This window comes from Vanessa atalanta, chromosome 20 (assembly GCF_905147765.1).
Source record: "Vanessa atalanta chromosome 20, ilVanAtal1.2, whole genome shotgun sequence".
Lineage (NCBI taxonomy): Eukaryota > Metazoa > Arthropoda > Insecta > Lepidoptera > Nymphalidae > Vanessa > Vanessa atalanta.
The window spans coordinates 1,802,585-1,824,206 of NC_061890.1; the positions used below are offsets into that span (position 1 = coordinate 1,802,585).

General features: G+C 32.2%; 2 protein-coding genes across 2 annotated transcripts; both read right to left on the minus strand.

Annotated features, from left to right (window-relative positions):
- Positions 1-439: 439 nt before the first annotated feature.
- On the minus strand, positions 440-1,419 carry LOC125071842 (aquaporin-like). Its single transcript, XM_047682241.1, has one exon. The coding sequence runs from the start codon at positions 1,318-1,320 to the stop codon at positions 502-504; it is 819 nt and encodes a 272-aa protein (XP_047538197.1). The 5' UTR covers positions 1,321-1,419; the 3' UTR covers positions 440-501.
- A 9,292-nt stretch (positions 1,420-10,711) lies between these two features.
- On the minus strand, positions 10,712-20,361 carry LOC125072006 (odorant receptor coreceptor). Its single transcript, XM_047682471.1, has 11 exons — positions 20,247-20,361; positions 20,062-20,161; positions 19,609-19,819; positions 17,442-17,578; positions 16,790-16,950; positions 16,212-16,398; positions 15,807-16,023; positions 15,390-15,489; positions 14,290-14,394; positions 13,857-14,012; positions 10,712-10,861 (listed from the first exon to the last, which is right to left on the minus strand). The coding sequence occupies exons 2-11, from the start codon at positions 20,159-20,161 to the stop codon at positions 10,811-10,813; spliced, it is 1,425 nt and encodes a 474-aa protein (XP_047538427.1). The 5' UTR covers positions 20,247-20,361; the 3' UTR covers positions 10,712-10,810.
- Positions 20,362-21,622: the final 1,261 nt, after the last annotated feature.

Here is a 21,622-nt window from a genome sequence, read left to right on the forward strand (position 1 = left end):
ACAACAATACAGAGTACTGATATTTGGCGGTAGAATATCTGATGAGTGGGTAGTACCTACCCAGACGGGCTTGCACAAAGCCCTACCACCAAGACAAGTTAATATTAGAGTTAAAATTATTAGATTATATGTGTAGCTTCCATCACACGTACATACAATACAATACATTATAGATAAAAAGAAAAATATGTACAAATGTGGAAATAATTATTATTATCAATAATTCTTATCATTGGAGATTATTTAAGTAGGTAATTAATCAGTAGCATTTATATCTGTTGCTGTTTATTAGCTCTTGACTTTTTAATTATTATTTTAATAATAAATATATTATTAATAATTATCAAATAGTTTTCTATTCTTAAATGACAACACGATTTAAAAATAATAATTAAAATAAAATTAAATAATTCTATTAAATTGTTTATTGTAAATTAATTATGACTATTTATTAACATAATGACTATAATTTTATATAAAGAAAACGTTATTCGATATGGGCTAGACTAGTTCATGACAATTTCGACTGCCGGTCCAGGAGAATTCTGGTTCTATCACTCTTTCAGTTCGTAACCAGACGAATTTATAGAATATTACAGCCACTGTTCCTCCAAGAAAAGGTCCTGCCCAGTACACCCAATGGGAATTCCAAGTGTTCGTCCAGAAAGCCGGAGCGAAAGATCGTACTGGATTCATGCTAGCCCCGGTCATAGGACCGCCAGCTATCGACAGTGCTGCAATTGTCAAACCGAACTTAATAGATAGAGATTCACCCTTATCTTTATTGACAGGATCCCACACAGCACAATTAATGAGCACTAATGCCACAGTCAAAAGTATTTCAATGCCCAAAGCTTGATACACTGTGTGTTTTACATGGGGTTGGGTGGTACAAATACCAGATGACATATCTATTGGTGATAATATCATTAAAATACCATACCCTATAACTGCACCAGCGCATTGAGCGACGAAATACGCTATTCCAAGAGCAATGGACATATTCCCCCAAATAATAGCAGCTAATGTCACCGTTGGATTCATGTGAGCTCCAGATATATGTCCAAATGTCTGAATGTTCATAAGAACAATCAAACCGAAGCCAATCGTGCCATATAGTGGTGGGTTGATTGGTACTCCATCGATAGGTATACAGGTCATGCAGCCGAAAAATAGCAGCGATAAAGTGGACATCAGTTCCGAAAAAAGTGCTCTCCAATTTTCCGAGAACCACGAATTACGCTTCTTCTTACGTTTTTTCTTGATTTCTTCCACGATTATATTCTCTGTAGCGTTTACGAGATGAGAGTCCACGTCCATCTTGGTGAATAGATTAGTTCTAATTGTTGGTGCAATACTAAGTGGACATTATATCCACTTTAGTTGTAAATTCTTAGCATTTCAAGTAAACGTGCAAACACAAACTCTCTTCAGTATACTCTAGTATCATAATTTATCATTAATTACAATCAAAGCGTTAAGTTATCGCTATCAAAGCGCTTGTAAATCAAACAAATTTGATTAATCGAAATCAAATACTTTATTTATACAATTTTATTAGGTTTAAATCACGTTAAAAAATAATTTTATTTGTTAACATTACATAAGTTGAAGTTTTTATAACAATTTGCTACAAAATTTGGAGAGAAAACTCTTATATACAAATATGATGATGTACGGCTTTATTTATTTTTTTACAAATATATTTTAGAGAATAGTATTTGATTTTCTTCAATTTGGAGTAAGTTTTTGGCTCTGGAGAAAATGATAATGCTCGACATACTGCAGATAATCATGTTTGCACACTGCAAATAATATAAAATATTTTGATGTGCTAACATTAAAGTACAATGTTGCTACGATGACCAACCAAATCTGGGACTGAAAACAATAGAAGGTTCAACTCCGGTGAGGGATGAGAAAACTTCTTCGCAGAAGCGATGTTTGAATAATGTTTTGGGTGACTAACACAAGTGACTACCACAATGTTATTTTATTATTATAATGAAATAACCTTCTCTGGGTCTAACATCAACTAATCTCTCCGATCAAAATTGTTAACCTGTTTGTCCACCACGTAAGAAAATGACCGAATAACAGGGCAAACATCAACGCCATAACTAGAACGGCAGTTCAGTGTAAGTTTCATTAATACTCTATTTTATATTAAACTAGTGACCCGCCCCGGCTTCGCACGGCTGCAATGTGGGTAATCCCTAAAAGATATGTCTCTTAGGGATTACCCACATTACCACATACCATCGCGAACTTTTTTGAAGACCGTTTTAAGGTGTACAATACTAAAGTACATTATTTTGATCTATCTCGTAGGGTTCAGCCAGCGTTTACAATGTAAGCGCAAAAAATGTATAAATTTACGACATCACATTAGAAACTTTTAAAATTATCAGTGTTACTTAACTATATTGTCTATGTATATACTATATACAAAAACCTTCCTCTCGAATCACTCCATCTATTAAAAAAAACTACTTTAAAATCCGTTGCGTAGTTTTAAAGATTTAAGCATACAAAGGGACATAGGGACAGAGAAATCGACTTTGTTTTATACTATGTAAAGATATAGTAAAGATAGCGAAGTTTTTATACAAAATCATACAAGATACGCATGTTGAACTCCTACATAATTATAGCACACTCAAAGATTTATTGGGCTATAAAAACTCCTCGTGTGTCTATTGTGTTTACCTAAAATAATAAACTATATTAAAAACTGCATAAAGATATGTAATGTACACCATAAGTGTTGTATTAGCTGAGTTTATTTAATGTATTCTTAGAGCATATAAGTTTTCTAAAAAGATGATGAATCAGAAGAAGCGAGTGCAGAGGAAGATCTTTCAAATTGGAATACAGTAATACTAAGTATTGCTATTTGCCGGTAGAATATGTGATGAGTTTACCTATACGAATGAGCTTGCACAAAGGTCTACCCGCCGCAAGTAAATACCCCACTACTGGGTTAAGAATTTTTGAGGAGAATGTTTAGAACGAATTCCACCACACTGCTCCAATAGGGGATTACATATATGCGTCAGATTTTTATTCGACTATTTATTAATATAAACTCTCAAGATATATTTACTGGTGACAAAGCCTCGTGCAAGTCATACTATTTTGAAAACGGAGCACAGTGATATGCAAACGAGTCTTGTAAAAGCAGTTTTACTTTAACCGTATAAAATTCAATAAACGTGTATTAATTAAGAACCGCGTATCAAAATTAAACGATCATTAACCTATCTCTTTATTACGGGAAATAAATTAATTTCAACGAAGATATGCTCGGTTTAATTTAAACGAAAGACTGGCTCAAGACTCGGCGGGTGAATTACGGAGCTCGTAATGAGATAAATTGATTGCGTCGAAACGCTATACTGATGATTTAATTTAAATATTTAAACGCCTATACGTTGTTTAGTTTTTTCATTATGGCAAATTAATTACATTTATTTTTAATTTTAAATTGATTATCGGTAACGGTGCTATGAAATCTCATAAAATAATATTGGCAGTTATAGGGACTGTCGTTAGAAGGGAAAACATAGAACTTTTAGTACTAAAATTTCAAATTTCATAATATTTAAATAAAGAATTCAAATAATAATAATGATGTTGCACAATACATCAGATGTATAGCTACAGATATATTACTATTAAGCATATGGATATCCAAGAAGCGTCTAAAGCGCACAGCACACGGCCGCTACGCTTGCGCCAGTCATGAGCATGTCGGTGACGCGAATCCATAAGATTTTTCCCTACCAAAAATGCCCAACGTGGCTAAAGAAATTTTCACTTCAAAAAGGTTTTATTTAATACATCTACTACAACGACCAAATTGTATAATAAATTATATAATTTATTATATAGACAATATTGTCACCAGCACCAAATGCTTGCTAAAATTCAGCTTAATCGTATTTGTATTCGACAAAGTTATTTAAATGTTATTTGGTATAAACTGTTTTAAATCTGACTCAACCCGATAAAAAAGATACAAATATTCAAATATTATTATTATTTTTCTCACAAGAATCTACATTCCGAACTATTTTTGCTTTGATATGAATTTAATCTTTCAAATCTCTCAAACATTCATATTTTATACTCTATACATAGGTACTTATAAGTTTTTTACGCCACCCTTATTTTACGCGGAGGCAATCTTCATAAAATACCGGGCGCCTGGGCGAGAAGCGCGTTATGTGTGATATTTACCCACTAGTATCTCTCCAATGGCCGTCCTTGACACGGATCTGAGGATTATCGTATTTTAAAAGTCAAATATGTCGTGTTTAATAATAAAAAGAACCGTATCATTTTATTTACATCATAAATTGGGAATGTATTTGTCTCCACAGCTCGACGAAAACAATAGGACACCGTCAATAGTAGGAGCTCAAGGAAAGCAGATATATTTATTTTTCATACAGTTATCACAGTGCACTGAATCTAAAGTAAGATAAATTAAATGAACAACTATAAATACAGGAATCTGTGACACCAAATTTTCATACATTCTTAAATATTTATCAATATTGGAAATATTAATCGACTGAATTTCTAGCAGATAATTTCTAAAAGATACCCTCGGAAGATTAATCTTGCTTAAACGAGACGGGTTCTAATTAGCAGCCATAAATAATGATTATGTTTAAATAATACGTAGCTTCGGTGTAAATTAAAATGATCTATCCACTCTTTTGAACGATATTGTTTCGCTTGTGTTTATTCTATATCTAGTGTCCCAAATCGTTGATCTAGTGGCTATGTATAAAGCCCGTTGTTCTGGGTTCAAGCACTAGGTCGGTCCGATACAAGTTTATGGGTTTTTCTATCGAAAAATTCTTAGTAACTGCCCGTTATGGAAGTGGGAATTGTGGTGTGGAAAAGTACGTAAAGCTGTTGGTCCTACGCCTGAACCCTATTCGATAAATCTTGGGAACCATCAAGAAAAGAGCCTACACATTTTTAAAAGGACGTTAAAGCACCTTTAAGCTGTTCAGTACTGCTGATATCTATCGACAGTGGTACTTACGTTCCAGCAGACTTATAAACTTGTACTACTATACCAACATCCATAAAACAACGACATAATATCACAAAAACTACCTGATACAGAATTAATTAGTTATAGTAAAGTTTGCGAACTGAACAATATATTTTGGTTAAGTTCAATCGCGCACGAAGTCGCGGGAATAGCTAGTTAGATAATATATGTTCAAAAAAAATATAGATATTTTTGAAAAAAATAAAATAGGAACAATCATTGTATACACACGAGGAGAAAAGGTAAAGTACTAACACCTAGTTTCCAACTCAAATACATCCTACATCCACAGTCATTTTAACTTGGTCAGGCAGAATATAAATAAATATAATTGTACTTTATGAACATAAATACCGTAATTAAAATGTTGAAAATATTAACTACTGAGTTTTTTAACTTCTCGGTATAGGAATGAGCCTATTTGAATAAAAATAACTTGGGGGATATTTGATTTCGATTTGAAATAATGGGTACATCGATTTTAATAAACATTTAGTTAGGCAATTAATTACATTGGATGCAATTGGCACGGATGTGTTATCATCAGGAAGGAAACCGGAATGCGCTGGACTTATTTCTGCCATTATAGACACAGTGACCATTCTCAATGGAGAATAACAGGAATACATAGGAGATATGACAAAAGTCAAGTGTGTGCACAACACTTATACGCTCTATTTCCTCACGCTCATTATGCGATTGAACAATAAGCTGACACAGCCAGGGAGAGTTAAGTAGCAAGACTATCAATGTAAGTGCTTTCCATGCGGACTTCTACTGGGGATTCCCTCCTCTTGATCTGAACTCTCAGAAGCTAACCACCATCAGTGATTCGGCGACTTACTTACATTAGCAAGCTATATAAGAGAACGAAGAGTTGACAAATATAATGTCATATACATTTTTAATCTATCAATACATATCATCAAAAAATACAAACAAGCGAATGTTTATCGATAAAAATGCCAATATCTTTCATTTGTTTCACGTAGATAAGATTTAATTTTACATATTTTGGGCCTTTGATGCCATTTTAAGACAATTTTTTTATTGATACCGATAGGAGATCACGTTTTGCAAAAGTTCGAATACATAATCTTAAAAAATGAAGCACGTGCGAAATATTTTTTTTATTATAACTAGCTGAGTGCCGCAAGCTCTGAAATTAACCGTTTTGCGTTAAATATTGGAGTTTTCGGTATCAGGCTTTGTCAAAGCCTGAATACGATCAATATGATGAAGTCGAGGTGTACATTGGCTACTTTGAGGAGTTAGGAGAAGTATAGTTCCTCATACTGAGCCAATGTAGCTACAGGCTACAAAGGATACATTTTAGTTCCCAAAGTTGGTGGCGCATTAGCGATATAGAGAAAAATATAATTTTTTGGGGCTTATTTTTATTAGCGGTGGTGACCATTTGACCATCTGTCAATGTCATATAAAAAACCTATTTTTCTCAGGTATTGTATACGATAATAAAATTGACCTACTAATGATATGATATTGATATAATTTTTTTTTACATCTATTATTAAGCGCAAAGGAATATGGTTCTACGAATTGGGCTAGCAACAAATATATGTTACAATCGCTTAGATTTAAATTTTCGATCTCATCAGTCCATTTCTCTGTTCAGTGAATCGCTAAATTGTGGATCCCTTACGGATTAATATTTCCCGAAAATCCCTTAAGCCACTATCGATTCAAATACATACGATCTTATATACAAAAGTTCTAGCGGATGTTTAGTTAAAGACTGCGGGTCAATTCTACTAATAAATTGACACTTCGCAATGCCATTTAGTCGTTTATTATTGTATCACAACAACGACATAGTTGTAGAACGGGGTACGTATCGCTTTATCTCTTTCTGTCATCAATGATTTGGCATTCAAAAGAGGAAGACAGAATTGTTCAACTAATTTCCCTCTCAGCAAAACATTATAAATCAGTACATTACTTTTGAGTGTTTTAATCTGATAAAACTCAAACGTAAATTAATTTATTCAATATAGAAGCATTACGCTTGCCTTTTGACATCCGAAGTTAACAATTCCCATGAGGAACGAGAAATTAGGAAGCCATTATGGTTACTTAACATGTAATTAGTTAACATATATAAAGAGACAGACTATAAAATACAATTTTATATCCTAAAAGGACATCTCAAATGAGATTTTAAGTATTTATCAAATTAATGCAAACCAAGCAAAGAGCAAGTGTGACATATATATGTATATATATTTTTAGTTGATACCCAATACGGCATATTTATTAATCAGTTAGTTTAGTAGCAAGCTTACGTGTAAGAAAGGTTAAAGGTCTGGGATGCATGAGTAATGATGCCCTTCTACTATTCTTCTTGGCAATAATAAAAAATAAAAGAGCGATTAAATCCACATACAAAACAAATAAAAATCCAATTAATAGCATTATCGTTTTCACGTAGAATTATTATTAAATGAAAACCGCGACGGATTGTTTTCCAACCGACGCCTGTCCGAAGCCTGCTCCAATATTATACGGAACGCTCACAAAACCGCTTGTAAATTTACTCCTTTGGATATTTCAATTTAAAAACACAATTGCGTTTATATTATTAATATGATACGATTATTTTAATACGACCGAATTAATATTATTACTACATATAAAATCGATTTCATGTATTATAGCCTTAACAGCTACACAGCATTGCACATTAAAAATTAACGGTGTTCAGATGGTAAATAGAAAAAATGTTTAAAAAGCTATTAACTAACTCGATATTGTATTTGTTTATTTTCATGCAGATTTTGGTCAGTATTTTTTTTATTTTTTATTGAATATATAAAGAAACAGACTATCTTTCATGTTTATAGCCTGAAAGAATATCTAAGACGGTATTTTATAAATGTCAATGTCATCCAGAGGTCACCATATTGAATTTATTGTGACATTAGATAGTCTATTGTTACAAGCATGAGCAAATGGTCAAGACGCTCGTTTATTAATTTATGATAGATAGAGCTTAGAAGATATATGAGAAGAGATCATACATACCCTGCTGACGGTGTGTTATAATACACTCCTTCGGTTTCGTCGTAGTGGGCTAGTAAAAAATACTTTTATATTTGTTTTCTGAGATTCTATTCCTGTAAACGACCATTGCGCAGCTCGGTAGCTAGTGTATATATAAAAATAGTCCAGTAATTATTTACATTTTTTTTGCGACGGATCGTTAATTTTTAACATTTTCTTTATTTTATTTTTTTTAATAGATTCAGTGATTTATGTGTGTTTGTTTATATGATTTATGACTGATGTTGATGACTATTGTGAATATATATGTGTAATTGATTTGTTTAATTAAAAACTTACTGAATTTGTGGATCATTTATATATAAAATCGTTTAAATATACGCTTACTTATCTTGAATAATACTGAAATCGCTACTGAAATGTTTATAAATAACGAATACTCTCGGTAATATGTCAAAGTCAACCTGTCTTTGCATAAATGACAACAATGACACACATTAAAGATTGTAATCGATTATGTAAACATTCATTTAATCGTAAAAATATAAACGTATTTCATTTAAAAATAAAACGAATATTTTTTACCTTGTACATACATTGTATGTAGTATACAATATCTTTGTCTATGAATAGATAAATTATTTTGAAGTGATAGGGAAAAGACGTTGATGACAGGTTCATTTCCAGTGAGACAACAGTCTGGCTGACATTTGGGAAGACACCGACAGTCTGTCACCCTGGAAATAATACAAGTGTAGGATAAACGACTTCCCAGGCACAGAATTTTTTAAATGAGGATATATTTTTATGATATTATACATAGTTCAATCCATTAACGTATTTATATCTTATAGTGTGACGTTTAAAATGAATTACTTTGTTTTTTTTTTTTTTATTTCAATCCAATTTTATCTCACGATGACGTAGACATTCTGTTCATGTTAGAAGATATGTTATAATCTACACAGTATTTTGATAACACATAAAAGTGTAATATTTCAATTTGAAAGAGATAGGTTCTTTTATGATTTGAAAAACGTTTAAGAAGATAGAGCTCAATCGTAAGTGACACTCGAAAACGAGGTCGCAAAACTTAAACGAGGTCACGGCAGTATCTCAGAAGATGACAGTTCAAGACGCAGTGAAACTATGATAATACTGGATATTATCCAAAAAGTCTGATTGAAAAGAGATATTATTAATACTACGATGCTGTTCATATAAATTAAAAATTACTAATGTTAGTTAGTTCACTTGTTCCATTGGTTATAACGCGGGCGCCTTAACCGATGGTTGGGGTTACAAACCCAGGCAACTAGCGTTGAATTTCCATGCGTTTAACTTAACTTTTATTTATAACTCATCTCGTGCTCGGCAGTGAAGTAAAACATCCTGAGGAAACCTATATTTGTCTAATATAAAATAAAATAAATCCATTTGTATGTATAACCCACTATGCCGCATTGCAGCAGGGTGTGGGAATTACACCCAGTTGTAGGACATTTATAGTAAAGAAGTTATAGTTCACTTCTTTTTTTAAGCAGATGTTAAGCTTTGTAAGCGTTCAAGTAAACCCTACACTTAGTCACAATCAAAATCTATTTTACTCAAGAAGGCTGTTACAAGCACTTTTAAATTGTTATTATACAAGATTATTTAAAAAAATATATATCAAAAAACTAAGTAGAAACTGTTAGATTGAAACTCATGTAGTCATTAAAAATATATATCTTTTAACGACTTCAAAAACAACACTAGCTTTTTATTTATCATGTATTAAAGCCTTACTGTAAATAATTTTTAGGCATAAATATTTTTAACATAAAATGTAAATTTATTAATTATTAGCAAAGTTAAAAAAATAGCGATATTTTATTAAAGAAACTACTTATGTCCAGTCACGGTGTATTGTATTAAAAAAAAGGTTTTATATGAAATAAAACGCATTAATTTTATAGATAACATTTATTATATAATATAAATATGTTTGAATTAATATATTAACTATGTTAAATATAACAGCTTGCAATTTAAATTGGAACGAAGTTCTTTTACGCGGCATATAAAGTGACCTATCAGAAATCATCACGTTACTTACCTCCAGGCGATCTTTCCCTATCTCTCTGTCTCTTTCTAGTGTAGTGTTTTATACAATACTAGCGCCCCGGCTACGCACGGGTGCAACGCTGATACTAAATATACTACAGTATGTCTTATAACATTCACAGTTTTTCAGTCATTAGACAATACAAACCGCTATCATAAGCGACTTTGTTTTATACTATTTAATGATGAATATTATTGAGAATTATATTTTGTATTGTTAATCCACACAGGATTTTTAATAACAATTTTTTCATTGTCTTTTAATTAATCTCAAACGTGGTTAATTTGGAGATTATGGAGAGCCGAGATCAGAGGTTCAAACCCAGGCAAGCACCACTGAATTTTCATGTGCTTAATTTGTGTTCATAATTCATCTCGTGCTCAGCAATGTAACATGCACGTGTATCACCAACCCGCATTGGAGCAGTGTGATGGAATATGCTCCAAATCTTCTCCTCAAAGGGAGAGGAGACCTTAGCCCAGTAATGAAAATATGCCTGTTAATGGGGTTAATTTATATTATATTTTCTGTTATTTAATAACTAATATACAGCGAAAGTAACTTCGTTCCAAAAGTATATCTCAAGACATCTCTTGTGATTTTTATATTTATTTTAGTTGCACTAAAACCATGAAGTATGTCACTACTGCACCTAGTACCTGAAAATGTAAGAACAAAATCACACGTCAATCATATTATATACAGCTAATCTTGTTAAAGACAAACGATTAATATTATGACAGAGTTTTTACAACAAAAACATAATTCGAGTAAATTAGGTTCTCGTCGAGTTACAGGTTAAAACAAGATATATAAATAAATGTATATGATGTGGCCCAGTGAATCGCGAAACGTCGTTTTTCCATCAATCAAAAAATATATAAAGTGATTACCGACGAATGTGGGCTCAAACACAGGTTTTCATGAGTTTTTTTTTTTTGTGTCTATAATCGTAAGGAAACTTTCATGTGTCTGTTCTGAGAGCAGCGGTCGAAAGTCAAACCTTATTTTCGATAAGTTTAGCTTAGACATTTCCAGTTTTACTTATTTTTTTTTTAAGATCAAAATTATGCTCTATTGAAAAATATATGTTGCGGCTTTAATTATTTTTGAAGTGCTTAAATCTATAGTTATTTATATCTTCGAATTTACTGTAACGTGCTCAATGAATTTAGTTATTATTTCCGGCGCCGTGTTTATCTAAAGTAACTCTATCTTTTTATCTGTCTGCCTGCTAGGCTTGTACAGCTAAACTATTACACCGAATTCTGCGTTTGTAGTTTGTACATGAAACCTACCTACCTTACATAACAAGCGATAGATGCCACTAAGGAAACTATTTTTATTTTGATAACCTATATAATGACTTTTGAACTCGAGATGAGTTCAAAAGTCATTATATTTAATCAGCAACCAAACGCTATAACTGAAATATTTCTATATTAAAACATCGACCAAAAATAAAAGAATAAAGATTCCAATTATTTTTGTCGCTTCAATACAATCAATCGAGAGAATTTCTTTTCGGACGAGGCGGAAAACAGCGTTCTTATTTCTTAACAGAGTACTTAAAACAATAAATCTTGATGTTTTCTCTAACCACAACGTAAAGGGCTGTTCACATCCAAGGGAGCGAAAGAGGGGTAAATATTTCATTTCATTGGCTTGTTTCTAAATTTATTTAAAGACATGCTATTAAGAGATTATACTTAAATCCACAAAAATTATTCATTTTCAATCATAGTTTAGAATGTCGAACAAGACTCGTGCAGGTTATCTGACGATGTTTAATCACTCAAGTTTATTCAGTAGAGCTTTGTGCAAGCTTGTCTTGATTGTTATTATTAATGTATATTCCCGAATTCCCATATTATCGTATCAAAAACACATTATCAACTATTTGACTGTCGGTAACCACAAAGATACTTACTAATATTATAAATACAAAAATGGAAGGATGTTTGTTATTCAACCACAGCAGAACGGTTGAACGAATCTGAATGAAACTTGGCACAAATATACTGATAGGGTACTTTTTATTCCAAAAAAAAAGTACCTAATAACCCCATACTGCCCGTTAAACTATAAAATAGAATAATAATATTACAAAACGCTATTATTAAAATTAAAATAATATACTCGCTTCCTCTTGTTGCCTACGATAGGCTTTATATTCAAAATGAACGAACTTTGTAAAGTTTGTGGAATCTTGAATTATAGGTTCTTAGCCGAAAAGCTAAATAGCTGTTTATTTTTCATTAATTTATAATTAAATTACTCTGAAACTCTACTGATTTTAATAAAAAAGTACTTAATTTATCTTAATCTATCTTTATCTATTATTATAAATGCGGAAGTAACTCTTTTACCTCATCACGCTTAAACCGCTAAATTGGCTTAGATGAAATTTGGTGTGAAAATAGTTTGAGTCCTCGGCAAAGACAGCTACTTGTTTTAATTCACCCCTCGTGGAGGTAAATGGAATATGGACAAATGGGCTGTTTGTGTGCTGTAGATATAATTTTTTTAAAAATTCGCGTGAGTAACACCGCATTTTCAGCTAATTATATAATAAATTACAATACTTTTTAATTAGAGTAAAAAGGAGACTTTAAAATAAATAAATGGATACAAAGTAATTTTAAAAATTAATTAATTAATTTTGAGTCAGAAATTAACCAATATAAAAACAGACTATTACTCAAGTATTCAAAAAGGAAACAAGTGATCAGTCAAGACCAGTCAACGATCAGAAACAGATCAAGTCAGTCAGTCAGTCGGTCAGTCAAGAAACCTAAAAGCCTCAAGAGCGGCTCTCATGGAACGATGCGTTGTTTAAAAAAGAAAGCAAATGATTTTTTTTTAATTTATCATGTTATCATCTCCACGTATTGTACGTGCATTTGATGAATTTCATTTAATTTATTAGAATGTGTTTTTATTACTAGGCTTTCTGTCTGGTGTGCAGAAAGAGTGCAGGTCGAAAGTCAATGTCAAAAGCATCACTTACTCATCGGTTGATGAACAATCTTTATTATCTTATTTCGTAAAAAAATAACCCTTAAATATTTTATGATTTTATCAATTTTAAAATTATGAACCTTTTGTAGAATTGTATACATTGCCCAAGAAAATAATTTTCACCTTTTACAGTCGATGAATATTCGTAACTAGCTTAAATTTGATTCTATTATTATTTAATTTCTAAAAAATATTTATAAATTTTTACGAACATACTTCACATTACCAAGCATATTATTGAGAAGCGAAAGTCAAAATTTTAATTGCTTTAAACTTGTTTCTTAAAGAAATTTTTGGGCCCAAGTCATAAACAAGGCGAGACACGTCAGTCAAACCCCTAATTTTTCTAAACTCAAATGCAGACTCAGTCCACTGGCTAACCCATTAATCTGAGGGGCACATTGCAGCTTAGAATCTTTAGTGATAGCATAATTTGAAGGAATAAATTACTTTAGAAACGTTAGCATAACACAGAGACAATTAAATAATTTATTTCACTTAAGATAAGTAATATTTTCCATTTGTCTATTTGAATATTCATTTGGACAATAAATTAACTTGTAATCAAATGGAATCTTAAATTAAATTGAATGCTAAATTATTCCGAATTTTATCCGAAGTTCAATTACTTACAGAAGCGAACAGATCCAGAGAAACCGTAAAGAACTTGGCGCCCGAGATGCTCATGGCCTTCTGACACTGTTGACAGACTATCTGCACGAATGTCTTAGCCTCCTCCGAGCCATCGTACCACTGACACGAGTAAGCTGCTTCCATCACAGATGAACTCTACAGACGTAAGATTCATTAATAAAATGTGACTACAATCTTTCGATTAATGATAAAACAATTTTTAAAATTGAATATTCATTAGTCTTAAAAATTACAAACGCCCCAGTAGAATTTTTAATCGATCTTCCCTCTCGACCTTTTAGGGTGCCTAACCTATGTTCTAAGTCTCAACCATCTTTGGTGAGGCGTTCTCCTAAGCATGGTATTCGGCCAGCAGCATTGGTTCAAAATGATAATTGTTACGATATTGGTCTTAGCTAATTATAATTGGTACCTCTTCAATGAGTCTGTTGCCGAAGATGCAGAAATGAAAGACTTGTCCGAGAGTATAACTCAAATAACCAACAGTACTGAAGGCATATACATTCAAACCGTCGACCTAAAAATGGTATAACAATTAAACAAAGACAAATATATGAAGACGTAACAAAAGCCGAGATGGCCCAGTGTTCATCTGCTTAATTTGTGTTTATAATTCAACGGTGAAGGAAAACATCGTGAGGAAACCTGCATGTGTCTAATTTCAACGATTCTGCCACATGTGTATTCCAATAACCCATTGTATTTTGCATTGGAGCAGCGTGGTGGAATATGCATCAAACCTTCTCCTCAAAGGTAGAGGAGGCCTGAGCACAGCTTTGGGAAATTTACAGGCTGTTAATGTAATGTAAAAATGTAATAAAATAAAAAATCGTTATACATTGCGGTATAATTAGTTACATTGTGAAGTGGAAAGGAATATAATGAGTCATTATGCAATAAATGAGAGTTTCTAACGTTAGAAGATTAAAAGGCCCTATTGACGTGTTAAATTAAGTCTCATGACAATAGCGTATTAATAATGCCTTCCTCAGAATTAACGTCCCATTTCACGCCCCTAACTTTATTAGCCGGAAAGCAAGGCGAGACTAAACCTATTTACATATAATAACCTACTTCTAGTGTGTCTGGTTAGATGTCATAAATATGATATAACATATAATAAATATCGTATGTTCATCTTAAACTAGTGGGCCGAACGCGAAACTTCTCGTTTGTTCAACAGATTTTTACAAATTACAATTTTAAGACGTATAGTTTTTTTTAATTATTTTCATTGTAAACTGACGACGTCTGTTCGCACTATTCCACGATTTACATTTGTTTTTTTTTATACAGCTATAGCACCGCTTTCAACGTGGCCCGTAAATTTTATCCGCTATCTAAAATTAATTATTTGTTATATCAGAACAATTTAATCAAGAATCTTCTTTATTTTTCTGCACATCTACGGCTGGAGCTCTTCAAAATGAGACCATAACTGACTTTTTATGTGCAACTAATCACTGGGACAAAAATCGGCTTACGCTATTAATATATAAAATAACTAATTACCTTAGTAGCTTGATAAGCCAATAAAGTTAAAGTAATAGTCGATACCAACATATGGAAAAGAAGTGCGGTACCGTACGTGTCTCCAATTGAAGATACTAATCTGAAAGTTAGGTAATTTGCTGTAAATAGGTAGTGATAAACATAACCGCAAATACATATATAGGCATTACAAATAATTTAATCAGGTATTTACATAAACATGACATGTATCGTCGTAAATTGTAAATACCGTTAGATTATAATCTATCACGCGAAATTGTAAAGTGTCATTTGTAACTGATATAATCTCGGGAGATAGAGTATGATATTCGACCAACTTCCTTCAAGATATCTTAACCAAAATGAGGATAAATATTAAAAAAAATCAATATTTAAAAAAAAAAATTATGGAAATATTTGTACAAAAATTCTACCAACCTCACGATATGTTTATGTCTTTCGACCCAATATTTGATCGCTGAACGAGCTAACATCTCCTGTTTCTGAGACAAACCGTTTGGATTATTAAGATTCTGCTGTCCAAAAGTCTGAAGCCTTCCTCCAGCGCCGCGTAGCGTCATACCGAAATCTTGTTGAGTCGAGTAAATTCCTCGAATATCCATATCAATAGGGTCTGGGATCTTCTCAGACTTTTCTGGTAAAGGAAAAAAAATATTATTACTTTTTAAATAAAATATCAAAAGTAAAAATCGAAACCATTTTAAATTTTCATTTGTATATAGTTAAAGTGGTGACGTTAATAATTCTTATATGAATGTACATTTACTCTAAATAAACATATATTACATCTAATTTATTTTAATTCAACATTAGTAGATTTACCTGAAGAAGATACTTTAAACAGATCAGCTGTATTTGGCCTGTAAGTGTCTAAAGAAGCACTAAGTTCCATTAAAGGTTTCATAATAGCTTTGAGGTGTTGCAGTTGTTCACATGCGAAGATCAACCACGAACAGAACATTACATCCATTAGATTTGCAATCGCCATTGAGAATAGAAGCCAGTAAATCTAAAAATATATTAACTTTGTAGCTAAAGTTGAACTAATATATCATCATCTATGCTGCTATGCTATGCATCTATTAAATTTTACAGTCGGCCGCCTGCCTGACACCAACCCTCCTTGGGAATGTTGTCATTGAGGTTTACCTCCCACCATGCGGGTAGCCCAAAGTGCAGTAAAGTGCAAATAATACTAAAGTTGAACTGATAAATGGTGATATAATATTTATTTTATCCCAATATTTTTTTTCTTTATACGATATATTTATACGAAGTTCTATTTTAACAAAAAAAAATAATGTATCTATATATTGTATTTATTACTACGTACCACAAACAGTACTGGCAGTTAATTAGGATTTAAATAAAATCAAATTATGATTATATTATATTCTTACTTGAAAAACAAACGCGACGATATACATGGTACCACTCATGGCGTCAAATGGATACCAAGCTTTTAGAGGTAACCTGGGCACTGGTTCTGTAAGTGTTTCATTTGTCTCTTTGTCCATTAGCAAACGAACTGAATCTCCGAAGAACGTTATGGTGACCCAACCTGAAAAATCGACCTAAAGATGTTTTCTCTGATACATATATACTTAGTGATCTTAAACCCTTAAATCTTTGTTAATAGCATAACATTAAGAGACGTGGACAAGCTACAATAGGCACTGCCAAACCAAAAGTAAGTTCTGGTTATAATCCTCATAACATTATTATAAGTATCGGATTCAATCATATAACTTATCGAGAAATGCTCGACAGGAACTTACACGTAACAATGACTCATCCTAACGCCGGCACATAATGAGCCTAATAAACTTTCGCCGGCGGTTTTTCCGAACCGATACGACTTGGGAACCTTCAAGAAAAGAGCGTATTCCTTCCTGAAATGCCGGCAACGCACCTGCAAGCCCACCGGTGTTGCAGATGTCCATGGGCGTTGGTAGTCACTTTCCATCAGGTGAGCCTCCTGCTCGTTTGCCACCTCTAACATAGGATCATAGATCTAAATTTCTAAAATCTTAGATATGTAATAATACTCACAAATCACTGAAAATATTGTCATGCCGCAAATAAAGTACAAAAGTCTCCTCATTTTGGTGAGAGCGAGTTGGTGGTATCTAGCATCGGATTCGATGAATAGCGGGTGACTGTTTGATTGATTCCACACCGCCAAGGTTCTGGACGAATTACGTAAAACACATTAAGTCAAAAGAGAAAAAAAAAAACGAGCTAGTTTTTATTAGATCGTTGATATTGTAAGTAGATTTTGAAGTTTAAAACTACATTGATTTTTATATAGACAGAATTTACTTTAGTCCCTAGTAGTTTAATTCTTTCAAAATTTGGTAAGTACCAGGTTTGAGACATGTTATAAATTATAACGGTATATAAACAGAATTTAATTTAGTTCTTAGAATTTTAATTAAGTAAGCAAGTAGACGAAACAGAAAAGTCTTTACCATGAGCTTAGGACTTTAAATATGAGTTCTGTAAAAAAAAAGCGATCAAAACGTTCGAAAATCAATATAACATGAAATTTTTAAATTACATTACCCCTCCCCCCCCCCCTTCCTTTAATGCGATAAATATCGGTCGAACAAAAGAAAGAGCAGGAAACTAAATGTAGAGAATCGAATAATTATCAACTTTAGTTATTATGAAATTCTCATTTAGTTATTATTAAATGGCAAAGTTATTAACGAAAAATTATATTAAAACCAAAATGGCGGCATAAGTTGGGTTCGAGGTTGGTCGCCATTTTCAATTTAGACTTCCAGTGACCTAAAGACTGATACAATTATTGTCGGGATCGTAATTAATGTAAAGTGGAGGCCTTTTGACGTCTAACCCGATTGGGCTATTATTACAACTTTTCTAACCACCCAAAAGTACATTGGTATGTATGTTGTAGACTGCTAATTCTCGAAACTGTAATTAACGATTTGGTAGAAACTGAATTGTAATTATTAGTACCATCTTGAGACAGTCCCAAAAATCCCATTTGAGTTACTTTATATTGTATTTTTCAATGTTTTTATACAACATTTTAATAAACCTGAGGTATAAAGAACTGATATTTACTTAAGAATCAAATATCTTAATTACTTTAGCGAAGTACAATTTATGTCACCATTATTTGTGTTTAGATTCGAATTTCGAATTCCAAATTTAAATCTCATCATATTTGACATTTATCAAGTTGTGGATATATAACAAAGCGGATTTTAATTAAGCGCATATCAGCATACAGCCGATACCCGAGTGCTAAGATAAAAGAAAATTAAAAACGTTCCCGAGGAAAATTATTTTCCATTTACAACGCTTTACGTTCGGCACGGAAAACGAAAATTGGGTGTAAATGAACTTCTCTGAACTCAGTTACTTAGATGACGTTGAGCACTTCACGAAATTTTAGTATCGCTTCATTTCACAATTAAATTGGAATTGGTTTGTTAAATATATACCTATATAGGAATAGTAATTATTACTATTTGGAGTATGCTTTATGAGTTTTGCTGCGGCTACATCTGAGTGTAAGAAATCGGTCGTTCGTTATAGGCATAAGTAAGTAACATATGACCTTCCTTGGGGTTAAATGTTGTTTCATACCAAATTTCATCAAATTTGGTTCAGTGTTTTGACCACGATTCAGTATCAGACAGACTTACTTTCACATTTATAATATTAGTACAGATTTTAGAATTTTCAAACACAGTTACGTAATTACGCCACGTCCACGTATAAACAGATTTGAATATACTTACCTTTAATTATAATTCTGTAAGAATATGCACATTGTAAATTATCATCATTTGATAATTTACAGTCAAATAAAGGTACCCAATGTTTATATTTACTATTCAACTAAAAGTTTGCTGTGTTAAAAAATCAACAGATTCAAAACCGAAACTAGTTTTGTATTTATAATGTAATCAGATTTGTAATAAATCTCCAACATGTACGTAAAATAATTTTGATCACTTCAAAATGTTCCAATAGAAATATTATGAAATTCGAATCTCATAATGAATTTCAAACTGAACATAGTTAGTAATAATATATTAGCAGTATGTTAAATAGTTAATAGTAGTTAGTGATAAATGAAATATTAGTTCAATTTATTTTCATATCAAAACACACAAAGCTATGCAGCTTACATTCTGTCTGTGATCAGAAACGAAAATAAAATTCTTAAATATATAAATACCTATAAAAGTTCTTAGACGTGATTGCAAAGAAAGCTAGCTTGATGATGGAATGGGCGAAGAAGAGAACGGTAATCGTGTTAGCAGTGAGTTCGTTCACTTCATCAGAATACTTAGCCATGTTAACAGCCATGCAGACGTAGTGGACGACGATAAAGATAGCATGGACGCTGGAGTAGATCTTCCGAAGAAGACTTGACATGCCAGAGTTATCTGTAAAATCTTAGTGTTGTAATGATGCAAAGCAAAGCATTAATTATTTTTATTTATTATAAAATTTACGTAACAAATTCAACAACTAACAAACTTGAGATGAAACGTCAAGACATTCGGTAGTTGCTTAACAAATAAATAGCATTAAATGTACACAACTTAAATCAATTTTAATAACTGTACAGTACCATTTGTGTTATTCTTAATTGATTTCATTTTATCAGAAATATTTTTTTCCTTACCTGAATGATAATTGAACAGAAAGTGTCCAGCCAGCTGCATCAATTTAATATTCGGCATCAAATCGGACACAAGGCCCTGCGTTTTCATTTTTGTCATCATCTACAATTTTATTAACATCCTTAATAATCATAATCATTTAATTTAAATATTTATTATTTGATTTTGTAAATCAGACATATCTAACCTTGGCAGATGTTTTTGCTGCAATATCTAATAAACTATTTTTAATAACACGCCGAGTGCTATTTCTTAAGCGAAATTGGCTTCAGTAAAATTGTGATTAAATTTATTGTTATATAATATTATTTATTGAAAACGTGTGTTATGATCACCGCCGATTGGTGAAGTGATCGATTTATACTGACGTATTAAATTTCAAAGTCATGTGGACCAATGGGAGTTTATGTTCCATGAGAGCTAACATGTGGCGTACCGTGCGACCAGCCAGCTTTAGCTTCTCCTTAAATATGAATGATTCCACGGCCATGTTAGAACACCTGCATTTATTTATAATTAGTATCTCCAATATAAATTCATTACACGATCGATTGTGTTCACAGCGCGGGTCAACGTTAGCTTTTAATGTTTACTTTGCTGTTTGTATTTGGTATTAAATGTTATTTTTGTTTGTTCTAGTTGGTTACTTTGACTTACAATTTGAAAATCACATAAATTTTCATAAACTTCGAACGAACTGGGCATTAGGAAAAACAAATGAATGTTAAGGCGAATATTGTCACAATTCACACTGAATTCATAAGTTGGGTACATCAATGTCCAAAACCAATTTCCTGAAATGTTTCACTACGACAGATATGGAGAATTGAATCATGTGCCATATCCCTTTGTCTCGTACAAATAAAAAGATAATAACCATATTTCATCCTCATATTGTCTCCTTGTCTCTCGGGGTCGATGAAAGGATCCTATTTTATTGTACGTAACAAAGTACTGCGTTAGCTCCAGATATATTCCACTTGAATTATAACATTTATTACACGAACAAATATTCGCATTAATACATATTGTTATTTTTTTTTTTTTCATTAAATATTTCTGACCTTTTGCAAACTTCGTAATAAAATGTGATATTCATACTAGTGGTAAGAGTTTCTGTCGCAATGAGTGCTTCGTCGAATGATATTGAATTTACTGGCTAACATATAAGGCCGCAGATCCTGAGTTACTGAATTCGGGTCGAGCCAATAAAAATCAGAATTAACAGAACAACAGAACGAAAAGTCTTTGCCTACGTTTAACATTTTTCCAGTCGTGTTCGATACATATACAGTACCTTTGTGTATTCTCTCTTGACGCCGTGACCAAAATCGGACTGGATAACATCATATTATACATGCTGATGAGTTATTGGTACCTCCCAGCACCGCTGATTTGTCATTTACTTTACAGCGAAATATTATTATACAAATTTAGCTTTTGAAAATTCAGTATTGTCACAAATTTTGGTTAAGAGTCAAGTATTCTAAATACGGGTCCATCTCCAATCATCATTATTGAGACTTCCTTTCGTTAATAGTAAGGAAAGATCAATAAACTTCT